Source organism: Cyrtonyx montezumae, unplaced genomic scaffold, assembly GCF_038088225.1.
Source record: "Cyrtonyx montezumae isolate F1298 unplaced genomic scaffold, pur_monq_1.0 scaffold_1, whole genome shotgun sequence".
In the NCBI taxonomy this organism is placed as follows: domain Eukaryota; kingdom Metazoa; phylum Chordata; class Aves; order Galliformes; family Odontophoridae; genus Cyrtonyx; species Cyrtonyx montezumae.
Window position 1 is genome coordinate 2,585,446 of NW_027071825.1, and position 17,621 is coordinate 2,603,066.

General features: G+C 44.0%; 1 protein-coding gene across 13 annotated transcripts in view; it reads right to left on the reverse strand.

The window, feature by feature from the left end:
- NFIA (nuclear factor I A) overlaps positions 1–17,621 on the reverse strand; it is a 232,024-nt gene that overhangs the window by 19,767 nt on the left and 194,636 nt on the right. For 6 of the 13 annotated variants that reach the window (XM_065738002.1, XM_065737966.1, XM_065737958.1 and 3 more), the window contains 3 exons: positions 15,864–16,042; positions 13,140–13,305; positions 6,015–6,106 (listed from right to left, as the gene is read on the reverse strand). In XM_065738002.1, the coding sequence (XP_065594074.1) occupies positions 6,015–6,106; positions 13,140–13,305; positions 15,864–16,042 (437 nt within the window). The remainder of the gene's footprint in view (positions 1–6,014; positions 6,107–13,139; positions 13,306–15,863; positions 16,043–17,621) is intronic. The other 7 variants (XM_065737984.1, XM_065737939.1, XM_065737911.1 and 4 more) reach the window with 3 other exon arrangements.

Consider the following 17,621-nt stretch of genomic DNA (forward strand, 5'->3'; position numbering starts at 1 on the left):
CTGCAAATTTCAGTTCCTACTCAGGACAGAAGTTATTCCTACACTCGAATCACTTTCTGAAGCTGCAGCTATGTTTGCTGCTATAGGCCGAGGGGTAGTCAGGACCCCGCTTTCAAGTGCTCTGCAGTTTAAGCTTGTTCCAAGCTTAAAGCCCCGTGTGCTCACCTACTGAGGTTACCTGACGGAATATGTGGTTCTCAGGGGGCTGAACCGGTTAAAACAAGGGCTTTTACATTAGTGGTCCTCATCCCCATTTACGCTCAAACAGAAGCGGTGCATTCAGCCCTTGGGATAAGTATTCCTGCCCAGGAACAGCCACCTGAGCAACAAGTAGCGCCGCCTGGCTTATAAATAGTCCCAATCAGAACCCCCAAAATAAAAGGCCTGATCTCGTTCCTGCAGCCTCTCATGTTCTCTGCACGTCCCCTGCAACGTGCAAACCACACGCACCCCCCAGACACAAGCTGCCTGCTGTGGTGGTCAGCTGTTAGCACACGGCAGCGACAGCACAGCCTCCTGACCTTGCCCTTCCTGCCCGCGGGCCAGCAGGTGCTACGTGTCTGAGTGAGCAACGCCTGGGCTGGGGAAATGGGAGACACGGGAGGGTGCGGAGGCAGAAAGGACAGGCAGTTTGTGGCACTCCTTAATAAAGCCCATCAACGTGGGGCCGGCAGCTCGGCATCCTTTTCTGGCAGCGCAAAGGGCAGGGCGCTGTGGCAGAGGTTCAGCGAGAAGCAAAAGAAGGAAAATCCCTGCCGAAGCAAGGCGCGTGTTTCATCTGTCGGAAGGAAAATGTGTGCACTGGTTTCTTTCTTCCATAGGGTGGCAATGGAACCTGGGCACAGAACAGCCACGCGGTTTCAGCTGCGCTAGCTCCCTGCTCAAGGTGCTGACTTTGATCTATGGATCCCATACAGCGATTCGGTTTCGGCCCTTCTACCTGTGGGACCACCTCCCCCCACGCCCGCCCCAGTGCGGGGCATCACCTGCACTGCATTCCTCCGAATTAAGTGTCTGGGCAGCCAGGCTGGCTGTTATCACACAAGGACCATCTACTCTGGAATTTGCCTCCCTCCCTCCCTCGCCTGACAGAGCTCACATCTGCTAACCTACAGGACACAGCAGAAAGCTCATTTTTTTTTCCTTTTTCATCCAAGTGCCCTTTGTTTTAAAGTGCTGCCAGTGAAACGCTGCAGGTTGCAGTTTGTTTTCTGAAGGGATTGTGGGGAGGGAGAAGAGTCTTCCCCTTGTCTCTAGAAAAGAAAGTAACTGTACAATTAATAGTTTGTTACGCACCTGAGGCACATGGCCTGTCTTTTTTTTTTTAGAGAAAAATAAAAGCTCTGAATAAGAAAATCACCGTCTCATTCAGGGAACACGGAGAACAGGAGCAGCTCTAGAGGAGCTGGCCATTGCCTCTGACTATCTATGCAGCATCCCTTTTGCTGCAGTGCTGTGATTTACCCCTAGCTTCCCACAGGGCATTACTCTTCACAGAAGGGCTTTTGTACCTTTTTAAGGCAAAAGCACGCCCGTACTTCTGAGCTTGCTGCTCTTCATACTGCTAGTTCTCCTGAATAGCTGAGCTTCTTTTTTCTTTTTTTTTCCTATTATATTTTATCACAGCGTGCTAAGTAAAGTTACGGATCTTTCTTAAAACTGGTTTTCTATTATTAAGGATTAGTTCTGTCCTGAGCAGTGCTGTAGTGGAGTGGTTCAGGGCCCCATCTGGGAAATGTGAACGGGTCCCTTCCAACCCCTGTAATTCTGTGATTCGTTGGCTGAGTTGGCTGTAACTTTGGGGTCCTGCAAAAGCAGGACTGGGGGGAACTGCTATTGCTGTTCTGTTTGAAAACTTGCATCCGTTCCTCGAGAAAGGGATAGGAATAAATATTTGCTTTCTGTGCTTAACAGCATTTTAGAAGCCAAGTGGGATGAATCTGACATAAAAATATGTTTACGTTTTCAAGAGTGGTTTTTCCTGAAGCAGCTGATCAGGACGATATATGGCGCGTTTTCTCTCTTAAGCAGAGAAGAAAACCATTCACTTTCTCACAGGTGGTAAAAAAAGCTGATCCTCTGCTTCAGTGGCTGCAGTGGGAGGCGGTCTGTGCTCTGTGCATCCCTGTCCCCTCACCCTGTAGGCACACAGAGTCCTGGCAGGTAGGAGCGATCAGATGGGGAAGGCGGGTGCTGCTCGGTAGCTGTGTTAGCATCCCATGTACAGTTTCCAGGAAGACATAGGGTAAGGAGGTGGTGAGCAGGGCTCAGCCTGGGGAATGATGTTTAGTGGAGCTGCTGTGCACAGAGTGCTTGTGATCCCTAAAGGAATTGTGTACTACAGAGTAAAGTGAGGGCATTAGAGATTGACCCGCAGTGCTGAGAGCAGAGAGTGACGCCACGAGCTCTGGTCACTGCTAGCTTGGTGTTTCCAGCTTCACAAGGTCTGAGTACGTACCCTGTGTTTCATAAGTACTTTTATCACTAGGTTAGGGAAAAACAAATAAAATAATACCAGCAAATCTACTCAGAACCCTTTATTCTGTTGCTATCGATAGGCCAGTCCCTAATTAATGTGATGGTACTTTCACATTCCCCTACCACTCTCCTTATTACAAGCCCTTGGCAACATGAGAGGCATATCTATTACTTAGTCATGAAGCACCCAGACCAGCTTGCTTTTGAAACTAAAGACTGCGTAGCCCAGGCATACTGTATTTCTGATTTGCATATGGAAATGGTAGTTAAAAAGCTGATGCCCCCATACTGCTTGCAAGTCAAGTAGCAAAAGTAAATGATTTATCAAGCAAAGGTTACAACACCTGTGCCTTTTTGTCAACAGACACAGAGGATGCCAAGTCAAGTGTTTCTTCTAATAGCTCAAACAGAAATTCAGATTCAAATAACCCCCTACACAGGACAATTATGTGGGGAGCCACCAACAGTGGTGTGTGCCACACCAGAGTGTGAGTGGTTCAAGCCAGGCCTGCCCGGTGGCCCTTCTGGGGCTCTTGTGGCTGAATCACGACGACTGACTTAAATCAGTTTCATTCCTGCTCTCTTCTGCATGGAGCTGTAGTCTGGCTACAATCTTTGTTAATACAGGAATACAGCCTTTCTCTGAGTAAAATATTGTATAAATTGTAAGACATTCCTTTAAGGGATTATATTTGACGCAATCTGACATAAATTAGAACACGCTGCTAATGGAAATGTCTATTGCTAATTTTTATAATGCCCATTAAGAAAGGCATGTGCTGTTTTTGGTTGTTTAAAAACAGCACAGGACAGAATGATCCTTGCTCAAATCCAGCCACAGCGTTGTACATTTGTCTGCGATTTTATTCCAATGTTCTGTGAAAGCCCTTGAATGCCCATGTATGGGAAATGTGACTTCTGCAGAACAGCACTGTCACATCCCTGTGCACACACGCACTTTTGCAGCACTTTAAGGCTAATGACTGTGATGTATAACCATTGCCTGTAGTCGAATGACCCACCAATGGGAAGAGAAAATCAAGGCAACCAAAACGCTGATCATAATGTTTCCTTCCAACCTGTAGCTGCACTGTAATTTCCCCTGCCCCCCAAAAAAGAGTTCAGATATGGTCTCTGTCGTTACAGCATTAAAGAGTTGCTTAGCCCTTGCGTTGAAGCCTGACTTTTAGAAGCTGTAAGTGTTTGCTGCTTCCTCTTGTCCAAGGGAGCTGTGTGGCCTGACAGTTAGGGGTCCTCAAGACCCACATTTTAACCCCAGTCTGAATGTACTATAAAAACCCTGATGAAAAGCAGCCACCCCAGCTGCTTCTAATAACGCAGCCCTATTTGTTTTTATATTTTCATTTTGAAAATATCCCAAGTGATCCTCCTCACTTATACGCTAACGTCCTGCAAAAAAAATATTACAAGAGGACAGCTTTGTTTAGAGGAACTCTAGGTAAATCCCAAATCATTGCAGCCAGTATTTTTACCTCACTCTTCTGATTTAAAATGCGGTCAACTTCAGAGTTATTTCATGAATAAGTAGTGAGTTTTACTCCCTGATAAATTATATATTTAGTACCAAGTGGGTTGCGGCGGTGCAGCGATGTACAGAAGCACGGAGATGTGGCCGGAGCCGGAGCCTGGGAGTCAGTCTTTTCTCCACTGCAGTATGTTTGACTTTAATTGAAAGCTGTGCTCCAGTATTGTTTTTCATATTACCGGGCTGTTATTCACTATGCTGCATTACAGGGAGGCAGCTCAAGTAAGGCTAGAGCACTTAAAACGATTCAAGTCATAAATAAGGAGAAGAGTTTACAGTCAACAAACTTATCTGGGAAGCCGAGGCTGCAGGATGCAAGGCAGTTTAAAATATTTCTGGAGACTTCATGTTGTTGTGTCCTACTCTACGATCAATTTATCAACTAGTTGTTTTCCAGGTCCTCTGGAAAAGGTAACGTACCATTCTCCAAAGGGTTTCAAGTTTCCTGAGCTCTGAAGGGAAAGACCAAATGCTTAAGGACTTTAGCAGCGTACCTCACCATTCCTGCTTCCTGCCTGCAGAGTATTTCTGTGTACTCTGGTTGTTCCCAAGACCAGAGAAATAGAATTTAAATGTGAAGGCACATGAAAACTTGTCACGTAAATAAACCGAATGAAGGAAGAAGCCTGGAAAGTGGAGTGCAGGCTGCATTCTGCTCGTGTGTGAACAGAAGTCAGAACTGGATGGGTTAAAGCCCCACACTGCGCTGCCGGTGTACTTTCTGTGACCCTATTTAATGCAGTGAAGGTTGGAGATCCAATGTAGTTTAACCTGTGCTGTCGACAGAGCTATAAACTAAAGCCCCTAACAAATTGTACACAAAGAACAGATAGCAAGAAAACACACTGTGTTGCCAGCCTGTGGCAGCAGCCCTGCAAACTGAAAACCTCGGGTGCTCAGTGCCTTTGTGCTTCGTCAGGAGCAGAGGTGCTGCCATCACTACAAGGCAGGGCTGCGGGACGTGACAGCCACGAGTCTGCACACTGATGAGGCAGATGGACAGAGATGACTGGGAAAAAGAGCTACACGTAGTACTGCACAGTTTGCTGGTCACTGAAACAATCACTTTTTTAGTTACCGACGCCACCTCGATCCAAATATTCTTCATGTTCACCTCTGGGAGAACTGTAGCACAGTTAAGCAATCGCTTCATGCTACAAACTGCAGTTGTCCTAATACACTGCTTCTACTCACTTCTTTTATACCTTCTCCCCCTTGATAACGTGATATTAAGCACTGCCTTAATTTTTTCAACATCTGGCTCAAATTAGCTGCTAACAAAACTGCCAACAACTATTTTCTTAATCGACCCTGGGAATTTGATACAGCTTGGAAAAAGCACATTTAAACCTTGTCCTTCTCCTAAAGAAACACAAATGTTTACTTGAGCTTCTGATTCGACCGTAGCAGGTCTATGAATTCAGCTAACCCAGCTTTATAGGCCTGCCTCCACCGGACTGTTTGCTCTTTGTGTAAGGAAACAGATGTGCTCGCAATTACAGAACTGCCTGCTCGCTCAGCCCCCCATGCAAATGCCCAGCCATGAATTCCAGGTTATTTTTTCTTATGAATGTGGAAGTCCTTGGCAAAGGCTCCCGTTGGGTTCGGGGGGGGACTAAGGTGCACGGTTACCTGGCAGCTCTCTCTCAGCTCCTTTGGAATTAAATGCACTGCCTAGGGAACAGCTTGCAGTGAGAGCCTGAAAACGCACTCCTAGAGGAACAAAATGTGCACTAGCAGCAATATCTTAGAAAGCGAGAGAGATCTTTCCAGTCACAAAAGCAGTGTTATTGCTACATAAGCCCAAAAAAAAAAAACCAAAAAAAACCAAACACAACAGACAAACAAACTGCAAGTGACATTTCACTGTAGTTACTGAGACCATGTGGGTGAAGTGACAGTGGCAATGCAGCTGGCTCCGCGGGGACACGTTAGAGGACACTGAAGAAGAAGAGGCTGCAGGCATACAGAGAAGTTGAAAGCGGCCCACCTGAGTCTGTTGAGGGATATTTACAAAGCTTGGATCCCGTGGTCCAACACTGACGAATCGGTTTGCGGGGGAGGTGCTGGGTGTCGAGTAGGCTGTGAAGGGAAGGGACACATGCGTTGAGGAAGCGGCACTAGATTGCACACGAACAACACCAAAACACACCATCTCAGAGCCACCTAAGCAGATGTTTAACATAGAAATGTGCAAACATTTTAGAGAGCGAGAGTTTGGTTTTAGACACTGGAAAGGCTCGGCCCTAATGATGGGGGCATGGCTGTGTGCGAGCTGGGCAAGGGCTCCTTGCAGTAATGGTGCTGCTGGGAGAGGTACTGCGTGAGCCTTGGGGGTCCTGGCATGGCACATGCATCCCTGCTCTCGCTTCGCTACGTGGGGTCTTTCATGGAGGTTGCAAAGCAGCCAATTTACTGGAGTGCTCACTAATTATTTCGTGCTAATCCAGCATTCTCTCTCGATATAAAGTTTTGGTTTCCATACTGCTGTGGTCTGCACTCTCTAAAATGTTCACTTGATGTGTTTGACAAACTAGGAAGATCCTTTTGGTAAAAAATTAATGGGTTGCAGTTTCACTGGGTGGTAAGTGCAATCAGTCTGAAGGCTGAAGCTGCCTTTAAAAACTGGAATGGCTCCCATAAATGTAAAGCTATTAAATGCAATGCAAGCCAAGAACCCAGATTACTTCCAAACTTGAAGTACTTTAATGATTTTGTTGTTGCATTATATTCTCTACTGCAACCATCCACAATGCCACGTACTTCCAAATTCAAAAGCTTTCAATGTGTTTCAGTCTTCCTCTCATTTGAGAATCCCCCATGCAATCTTCTCCTTTGTTCAATTTTTGCATGTTCAGATCTAAATTGAAATAACCTAAATAGACGCCTTAATACTAACAGCAATTCTGTCTATTTTAAATATATTTATGGGAATGCATTCTGCTGAATAAAATCCCCAGACAATCTAACTATCCAATGAAGAGACAAAAAACAATGTCAAAAGGAAAGTTCCGTGCCAAATTCCAGTCAGGCTAAATATAATGTTCAGGCCTCAACATTACAGAAAAATACAGTGAGTTAGGAGTTGGAGAAGACACTGAGCTGTCTGTGCAGATGAAGCCTGTTGCCTTTCTTATGGCAAAATGTTTGGTGAGGAGTCACTGTGTTGGAGGGGTCCCTGGTTTGAGGCTGAACCAACCCAACAGTCCACCTCTCTTACGGAGACCACAAGCAGATGCACAGGATCTGATAAGAGCCACATCATTTACTTTCCCAAATTCTTTACCACCCTCTGATTGCTTTCAGCTGAAGGACAGCCTTGTACTTAACTGCCTGCGGGGGATTTCCCACTGGTGAAAGTGCAGGCTGCCCACGCAAACTCCTGGCATTCCCACAAAACCCTTTGGAGAGGGGTTCCCAAGTCTCCAGGAACGCAGAACCCTTCCCTTGGCTCTCTACCTGAATCTCACAGACATTTCCGGATGCCTCCTTATTCTCACAGCTAAATGAGACAGCAGAAGTCACCCAAAGTCACCCAGGAACTGCACGGCTTCATTTCTTACTGATCTGAAGGGAGATAAGGTGCTCCTGTCTTCTAAGAATGAATTTTCCCAGTTGTTTCTGGTGAGGGGAGCTTTCATTCCAAAACACTTAGCTAAAGCATGCAAAAATCAGGCAAGGACCACCTTTCCCTCACACAGATCTCAAGGCATTCTGAAGTGCACTAATGCATTTTTCTACAGTGACTTTACAAGCTGCAGTGTAGCCTGTGTGTTGGAGCTTCAACAGCTACACTGGTTGTTATTATCCCTGTCTGCAAATCAATGGAGAAGCAAACCGAGTGCATTTGGTGAGTTGTTCTCCTTGTCTTTTTTGCCGTGTTAATGTGCTTAATAATTCAAAGAAGCCAGAAGTTTGGAAGGATTCGTCTCTCTGTTGCTGGTGCCACGTATAAAGATTTTTCTGCACTTTTTTAGAGGTTTTTTTTTTTTTTAATTTAAATACTGAGCCCTGTGCTGTGCAAGAATAAAAATTCCTTTTGCAGTGGGGAAAATCAACAGAAAGCTCAGAAATCAACCATTTGCTGTTTGGTTCCTCTGGTCTACTTTTAGGGAAGCAAAATGAGTGGAGAGGCCGTTGGATCCCTTGGAGCAAGTGAAGTCCCACTCAAAAGGGAAGGAACTCAAGACTTTGTTTAGAGTTTCCTGTTGGCAGATACTTATGCTAACTGTGATAGTTGGTAGAAAATCAAAGGGAAACCATCAGAACAGTCTTAAACGTCTTCTGTGTGCAAACAGATTCTGAAGCATTTAAATAAAAAGCCCCCTCAAACCTTTCTGGGTGAGTAACTTTGTACACCTTTCTTCCATAATGCTTCAAACTATGTTTAACTTTCTTTCTGAAAACATTCGGATGTCAGTGTGGTATTTCCTCAAGGGCACATAATGGCAGTGCTAGAGCCAAGAAGCAGAGCACTGACACGATGGGGAACACGCATGTAGAGCAGGCTTTGCACTGGGCTCTCCCAAGCTGCTGGACCCACTTCACTGCAAAATGTCCTGAGATGCTGGCGCATTTAACAGGCCATGTTGTCTCAGGATGTTTTATTGATGAGGAATGCGTATTAGCAGTGACTCCTGTTACAACACAGAAAAGGGGGCAGTACCCAGTATTGCTTACAGTCTTCCTTGCCATTTCTTAGCGTCTTGGTATATATACCCTTGCCTCCTGATCTCAGTATTCTGTCCAGAGGTTAAGGGGCAAACCACTCAAAGCAGTTTACACTTGGTTATACTGTTTTGTGGTATGCACAGATGCACTAGCCCTGTCGTGGGATCTTCACACTCCTTTTTATGAAAAGAAAAAGCCACGGCAAGGAAAGGAACAGAAGCCAGGTCTCTGAGGCAGATCTCCTGATCTTTATCAGCCTTGCACTATGGGAATGCACAAACCCTGGGCGGTTTGCTCTAGCCCACAGGTAGCCCTCTGGGCTTGACTAGGAACATCTTCCTGCCCAGCCCAGTCTTCCTGCTACTGGAATTCACTGAGGGTTGTTTGCAACATCATAGCCCAGAGCCAAGGAAATGAATGTGATGCCACAAATTTGCTATGATGCTTCACTTCAGGAACAAGCAAAACAGGAGCTGGCAGGGAAAGAACATTTGCTCACACAGACAGCTTTGATATTTAGCCAAAATGGCAAGAAATTGTATGAAAGACAAGACAAACAAACAGTTTTGGGAATGTCATGTATTTTGAAATTGTCGGCAGCAGCAGAATGTTAATTCAAAATATACTTTCCTGAAATCGTTACTATCAAGTATAGAAGTGTTTTGTTTATCAGTTTTGGACTGAAAAGGAAAACTTTTGGTTTGTAATCTGGATGAGCAATAATCTGATGAAGCACTATGTCTCCCTTCCACAGACCAAGTCAACAGGTGCACGTGCTCGATAGGAAAAGCTGTACTCTTCAGAGGACTGCAAGCCAGTCTATTGTGGAACCGTAAGTGAGAGAATTAACTGGAGAAACACGGTGCAATACAGCAATTCCTACCACAGTGCACTCTGCAGCTGAGTATCTTAGAGGGAACTGCAAATTCTAACAAATTAAATGATACAGTCATCACCCTCTTCTTTACAGATGGGGAAAGGAGCGAACAGAAAGCTGAAATGGCTTGCCCAGGGGATGCTCAGTCAATGCACAGCAGAGAAGGGGAGAGAAATCCAATCTGACTGTGAATCCAGTACTATAGCCACCAGATCATTCTTCTCATCCTGACACAAATGCTGTTTAACACGAAAACCCCTTTGTGCTAAGGGACATTAACCGATAACAATCTTGCCCAACAAGGGAAAATAGCGACGTTTTTCCCCATGCAGAATTGTGAACCTCAGAAAATGACATTTAGTTAAAAAATGCCCTTAGCAATGATGGTGTACAGGATGGCAATTTCTTAAGGACTCCAAAAGGGAATGAGGGCTGCAGATTCTAATGCACAGATTCAGTGATGATAGTGATAGAGTCCAACTGGCATGTAGTAAGGTGGTGTTTTCTTTGGGCAATGAAATATCAAGCCCAGAAAATTGTCTGGTTTGAGAAAACACTGTTTTCTGTTTGTTACGGGTTACCAACAAAAGATCAGATCTGCAATAAGATTGTAATTTTGGGGCTGTGTCTGATACTGAGGATGTGTTCTATTGGGATGGCTTTTTATGAAGGAAAAATGGATCCTCCTAAACCTTGTGAAACCCACCTCTGTTGTGTCATCTCACTGAGGAAAATGCTGGCTTTCCAAAGGGATAGTATGTGCAGCTGAAATGTTCAACTCCCAGAGCATGCCTGGCCACCCAGTAGTGGTAAATCCCCAGTGTGCATCTCCAGGGGCTCTTCCTTCCTCGGACACTGCTAATGTTCGTGTTTTGGTTAATGTCACAGCTGGAGAGTTTCACTATTGCTCTGAGAATCATTAACCACCTTGTTGTGATTTTTAGCTCTCATTCCCAGGAGGCCATGCTGTATTGAACAGCTGCTCCTGGCTCCTGCACCCCTCAGGAGGGCCGTATTCCAATTTTTGGTAGGGCCATAACTGTATTTTGTTTCTGCAGAGGGCTTTTTTTAATTATTTTTTTTTCTGCTGGACCAAAAATGGGAAGGAGAATAGAGCAAAGGCCAACCTTTTTCACTCCATTTCCTTGGGCGGGGAGGTGGGGAGGGGGAGGTTCATTTTCTTCCACACTGCTAAGGAGAGAGTCTGGCCAAAATCTAACATCACTCCTCTCTTTGTTGCATAAGTGACTTTCCAATATCCTAGAGCTCTGCAGGGCAGTCAGCCATAACCCAGCGACACTCCCGAACCGGTGCACTCGAGCAGCCCGTCACCATGGAAAACACCTTTTTGTGCAGCTTTTATGAAACTCTGGTGAATCTGAACTTGCTGTTTGTAGGCTAATATTTAGTTAAGAAAAAATACACACCAGCATAAATAGAAGGGTTGGTACTGATTGACACACTGAATGATGTCCAGTGGGCCCTTACTGAAAGGCTAGGCACTTCGCATTGTCCTTCTCTTTATGTAAACAGCCACTTCCACTGGCTTTAGTATGTATGCAGTGTTTTTGCTTTTTCTCTTAAAAAGCATTTCCTACAGTCTACTTTTCTGCAAAACTTGTCCCTAAATTAAATTATATGCTTCTTTACAACTCAATTCACTATTATTCAAAATCCTTGTTTCTTACCAGAAGGAAGATGCGTGCCTGACTATGTACAGAGCTATATGTTTAGATATCAGCGTAGCTAATTAACAAACAGTAATTATTTTCCTAATCCTTTGTTTAAATACCATTAACTAGCTGCTCTTGAGAAAACCTCCATTCGCAATTAACGTGGCAGCTGTCTGCTGAACACTGAGCCACAGTGACCAGCCTGAGCCCACCACCAAGGTGGTGTTCTGCTAACTTCAGTGGACCGATGCCAATTGTTGTGCCAGCTGAGAATCAGGCCAACGCGCCTTTAGCTTGTTTACATGATCACAGTATCACCAAAAATCGGTATTAAGATGACTGCTGAAATGATGTTGGGATTTTTATTTTTCTTTTCAACACCACACACTGCCAGTAAACTGAGTCACGACTCTGATGACAAATATATGTTGACCTACTTTAGTTTTTCCCAGTTCTGAAGACCAGGAAATAGTAAGGCATTGCTGACTCTACAAAGTGATAACATGACTAAACATTAACCTTTTAGATTCCACTGCTATGTCTTAGTGACAGGCCTTAAAAGATGGTATCTCCCATCAGAAAGTTTCAGAACTTTTCGATAGTGCAAGTGTTGGTCTGAGGTCACAAAGAGGAGTGGAGGGGAGGGAATGAATCAACTGCTTGCTTCAACGAAAATGAGCCGATCAGTTCTAAGTCCTGATTCTAGAAGATCGCATTCGCAATCTGACCAAACTGTCTCATACCAAAACCCATTTGATTTTCTCAGCAACCTGGAGCATCTTGCATAGTTTGCGGTTGTGTACTTTTGCGCAGCAGAAGGCAATGCAAAGCTCTAAGGATGACTGGGTTTGTAAAATGCCCCACGGAACCTGAGCAAATCTCCTCAACAGTATGCAAAGGTTTAGAAGTTTCAGCTTCACATGTCCTGAATAGCGAATTCCTCTTTTCGTATCGAGCAGTGGTTGCATATAGCATTTAAATAATAAGCCTGAAAAGCACACAAAGGGATTTGCTCTTTCGATTAGATTGATTTTTGTTTGTGGATGTTATTTGGACACCCTTCACTGTGGAACAAGTCCCCTACAGTTGCCATTAAAGCACTGAAAGCTTCCCTTTTGTTTTTAAATGTCAGTTTGAGCATAGCTTCATTAAATCATTTCACAATTAACTCCCTGCACATCCAGACTTTTTTAAAGCATCAAACCCAGCTGAATTGCATTTGTTTCCCAGCAGAGTGAGTCCAAAGTGGTATCCCCAAGCGTGTATCCAGGAATTTGTATATTTGACTTGTGGCTACACAAAATACATATGGGAGCCGTGTGGGTGGTGGAGAGAGGATGAAAGCTTTCTCCCTGGGCCTAAGAAATACCACAGCTTGCCCAAAACACAGGGCTCAGGAACCACGTCGTACGGGAAAGACGTCTGGGTTAGTCTAAGAAGACTTATTCCCCAAAGAACTATAACTGAACAGAACTCGAAAGAGTTGTTAGTTTAGCCAGTATGTGTAAGCATTAATGCTTTCTGTGAGGCTATCTGTCTGATTTCCGTGTAGTAACTACCCTGTAAGGTCTGTCTTGAGACACCAAATTGCCTCCTCGCATCAGTAAGGGTGCCAAAGGTCCCAGCTCCATGTCCTAACTTAGGCTTTGATTTCTCTTATAGGCAGTTATGTGAAATGCCAACAAAATCAGAGACAAAACCATAACCTTCAGCTAACTCTCTTCTCACTGATATAAAACAAGCTAAGAATTTGTTCACTCGTACAGAGAGCAGAGAGCTCTCCCCTACATCCTCCGATCTAGTCTGGTCCTCATCTCTGACCAGGAGATAGAGGACGACGGCAGCACGCTGTGCGCTGCTGTCAGCCCTTGCTTCCCGCTGCGTCTATACTTACTTGGAGAAGTGGGAGAGGTGGCCCCTCCTTCTGTTGATGTAGTTGGAGGTTTTGTGTCTGGCACTGGCAGAGGCACAGGCCTAGCCATTGGTGGCGGAGGTGGTGGTGGCAACATTGGGGTAGGAAGGAATGGATTGTGCACCTTGCCTTGGCTGCTACCATTGGGCTGCCGAAAAACAAGCAAACAGACAGAAATTATACTAAAAACCAGCTATTCGGAACCTCCAGTAAAAACAGTCCAGTTTCAAACTATGTGCACTACATTTACAATTACTTTAGACAAGAGGTGGCAAAGAGTGCTGTTTCTAATTCTCCATTGGTTTCAAGGAACATTGTGTCAAGCCCTGCGAACCCTGTGAAACTAAGGAAATTCTCACTTTTAAACATTTATCCTACTAGCAACGGGACTGAATTGCTCTGGATTAAATTCTACCACTCTTTACCTTTCCTGCAGCCCCTTACTCGTGCTCAGCGAGAGTTTCGGCAATATTTTCAACCCCTTGCATGCCCCGTATCCATGCCTCCACTATACCCTTAGGATATCAGTGCTTAGGACTCAAGTGTACATTTCTTAAAGATACTGTGCATTAAAAGGAAAAATAAGCATTTCTGGTGGTCCTAAAAGTCATGCTGATATCTTATTACAGGAAAAATGAACGAGTGTATATTAGAGCAACTGTGCTCCTACATCCCTTTTGAGTTAGCGGTGGTGCAGCTCGCAGGTTAGTAGCTGTTAGGATTCTGGGGAGAAACAGCTGAACTTAGAACTGCTTCATTTTGCACACTAGGAAAAATCCCTCCATGTATTCAGTCTGGGATGTGGTCAGTCCCAGGCGGAATGGGCCTAGCCATGTGAGTGCTGGCTTTCAATTAATCATCTGAAAAACCTGTCCGTATGCGAAAGCGCTTTCAAGCATCGCAAAACCAAGAAGCAGGCTTGGAAAAACAATGCCAGCCTTCCCCCTTCCAAGCTGTGGCATTTACGTTTTAATACAGCCTGGACACTTGAAAACCATAACACGGAGAGGTGCCAAATGCCATCATAATGAGAAAGTAGGACAGCCCGTGAATCAGGTGTTCCATTTTAGTGACAAAAATGAGATCACTTTCGACGGCACTCTACAAATTGATCTCAACACAGTTCTTCTGGCACTGAGCATTCGCTTTTCCGTCGATGGTAAAAGCTCAGCTTTAAATAGAGATCCATATTCTAAGTACTGCTAAATAAAATAATATTTTAATTCCTGTTAGGGTTTCCATTAGCCTGAATTACTGGGGACAAAACACTCATCCTGGCAAACACTTGGGACCTCATTTTCATTTCACCTGCTTTGGCACTGACAGAAAGCCTTAAAGTCGTGTAGGTGCAAATCACACCCGTGCTAGAGCAAAAATGGTTTAGGGCATAAATAAAACTCCAATTCATCCACATTTTACTTAGCAGCACTCCTACTGACTTCAAAGACTGCAGTTCCCAGTGTTTGCAGTAAGAAGCAATCCTTCAGGGATATTTATTTTTCCAACATCCAGTGCCATTAATAAACTAATATATTAGTGACATCTCTCAAACACTATCTTGTCTCACAATTAGGTCCCTTTTTTTTGCCAAGAAGACCCCCGCTGTATGTTCATCGTGTGCATGCTAACAGTTCATAATGCTGAATGGTTTGGGATAAATTAAGCAAATGAATACTCAAGGAAAAAGAAAAGCACTATATTGATTTGTTGTCTAGACATAAATGTATCTGCTAACATATTGCAGACATTATTCAAAGCCAGTCCTGGCTGGAATAAGTAGAGTCAGTTTTTCTGCTAGGGAGAGGAAAGCACCGAGGACAATATAGCTTATTAAATAAGTGTAATAAATTAGATGCTAATAATTAAACTAATTCTCATTAACGCTTTCAATCCTATGTACATAAGAAAGAAACAGTAATTTTGCCAGTTATTACTTCATTGGCTGGAAAAAGTTACAGGCATTACACTTCATGAAATATTCAGAGCATTATTTTAGATACTATTTACATAAAATTTATAAATTCTGTGTTTGACCGGAATGTTATTTCAATAATAGAAAGATGATTCACTTTATTTGATTAAAAAAATGAAAATGGTTACTTGAAGCTTTGGAACTCCGCTTAATTTTTCATAGAGATAAGGGGAAAAGATAACTGCTTACAGAAATAACAAACCATAATAAACTGTACTTTTAACATCTTGAGTTCAAGTACTGGTCAACTTGATCTAAAGTGCTATAAGGCAGTACTTTTTTTTTTTAATGAACTTAGCTGATCTGAAACATCTGTTTCTCACCCTCCCTTTTCCTGCTCCTTCCCCCTCCCCACCCCCGCTGCTCTCCCCTGAACTTCAGAAATAATTAATAAAAATTATTCTGCCTTTGTATTTTGTTAACCCTCGTTCCACTGGGGTTACAGTGCATGCAGCTCAGCCATTTGTGGGGGGACCCAGAAGGCCACTGGGTCACTGCCTCCTCTGACACTTTATGTTGATTTCACTGCAGTGTGGTCAAGAGGGTTTTGTTGTTGTTTTTTTTTTTTTTAATATTTTTTGCCACAGCAGCATTTATGCATTTATTTTCTGTTCCAACCATTGCTCGAGGTGTGCTCCTGTGAGCAACATGCTGTTAAAAAAATAATCCCGTAAGCCCACGGTTAATTTTACATAGGACAAACACTTCTGAAGAAATAAAAACGGCTTCCTTACATTTAGGAACCCCACCTGTCCAGCCTGCTGACCAGCGTCGGGGCAGACAAGTTGGACAAACTCTTTCAGAGTCTCCTGAGGATGATAGCGGATTGCTGGGTGTGAGAAGTATGGCCCAGGCTGTTGGATAATGGGTGATGTTGGAAAATGAAGAGTCGATGGTGTTGCATGTGGACTTGCTATAGGAAAGAAAACAAAGAAGTTATAGAGAGTTTTGCCTTTGGAAAAGAAAACAATTCAAATCTACTGTAGCTTTTTTTAGCCTTTTTAAAAAACGGTACCGTACTGCTTACACATCTGATCTTCACAATTAATATATTAGACCACATTGTGTCCTACGCTCGCTCCATCTAGACCCGGGAAGCAGACGGAGCCAGACGTTTTAAAGGATTTTCTGTGTTTTTAGTGGACGTGGAGAAAGAAATCAGCAGCCCTTTGTGAACGTGAAAACTATTCATCACTTTAAGAGCAGCCCCAATCAATCAAGCAATAAAAAATGTATTTGGGAAATTAGGGTTGATTTAATTGGCATTTCATGTAACTTGGATTTGCACATAGGAATCCATTTGGCATTGTACTGTAAATGGCTGGTAATTCAAAGATGCGCTAACGCTTCTTGTTGCTTTTTTTTTCCCATCTCGGTTTAGGAACATTTATTTTAAGTAATCTGTTTTCATCTAATGAACATGCACAAAGTGGCAAGATCATTTTGAAAATTACATTTACATTACTCCTGAATAATGTTAGGCTCGAATCTTCCACAAGCCTCCAGCCTGCACTCACAGATGAGCTTTAATTTGGTGAATTTATAGGCCAACGAGTCGGCCGTGAAAAAGAGAGCTGGAAAATGTGCTGGAGTGAAGGTGTAGAGTGTAATGCACACAAGCCCATTGGCAATGACAAATTTTACCTTGGCCAATTCCAGCAGAGCTGCAAGTGCTGCTGAAGACAGACTTACGCTCTCCTACCTCATGTGGCACCCTCGTCCCTTGAGACAGACTGGGCTAGACCCTCATAAGTCAACAGTGCTTGCCACTGCTCGCTGTCACCACGGGGCAGCAACGCTGCCTTCACAGTGCTGAGACTTCTCCCTTTCCCCTCTAAAAGGGGAATTTTCTAAAATGGGAATTTGCTCTTTCTTTACAATGGCCGAATGACGGGGCTGAGCACAAGCTCCTCTGTAAATCACAGTTTATTTCTCACCCTGCAGTGATCACTGCATCCCTGTGCTCCCTTGCGTGCTGTCCTGGTAGTCCTTCAGGGCTGTCCACGTGCATTTACTGCACTTGTTCACTGCACACACCCGGTGAGATAAAGGCTGAGCAAGGCAGCAATGTCCTACAGAAACTTGCGTGCTGGCTTTCTACTAAGTTAAATACACAAGGGGAAAAACCAAAAGCCTTTGGCATTTTTGGAAGAATTACAGAGATGCAGGAAAGTTAACCAATCAAATATAGACAAGCAAACGACTGTTGCACGATGAATGTCATGAAAAAGCTTCAGTCGTATACAAACTGAAATCTGCTTCTTAGTCTTGATCATCACCAGTTGAATAACACGACACTTTACTATAATTATGTTTTTAGCTTACTAAACCATTAGCAAAACCAGAGCCTGAAGATGTGTATAGAACACATCCTCAGAAACAGCAGCAAGGAATCGCACCGCATTACCCCACGAACATTCATTAACGATTGTCTGGGCAGCACTACCATGCCCTCCTTTCTCCCTAGCAAGAAAAGTTGCCCTGACACCCAC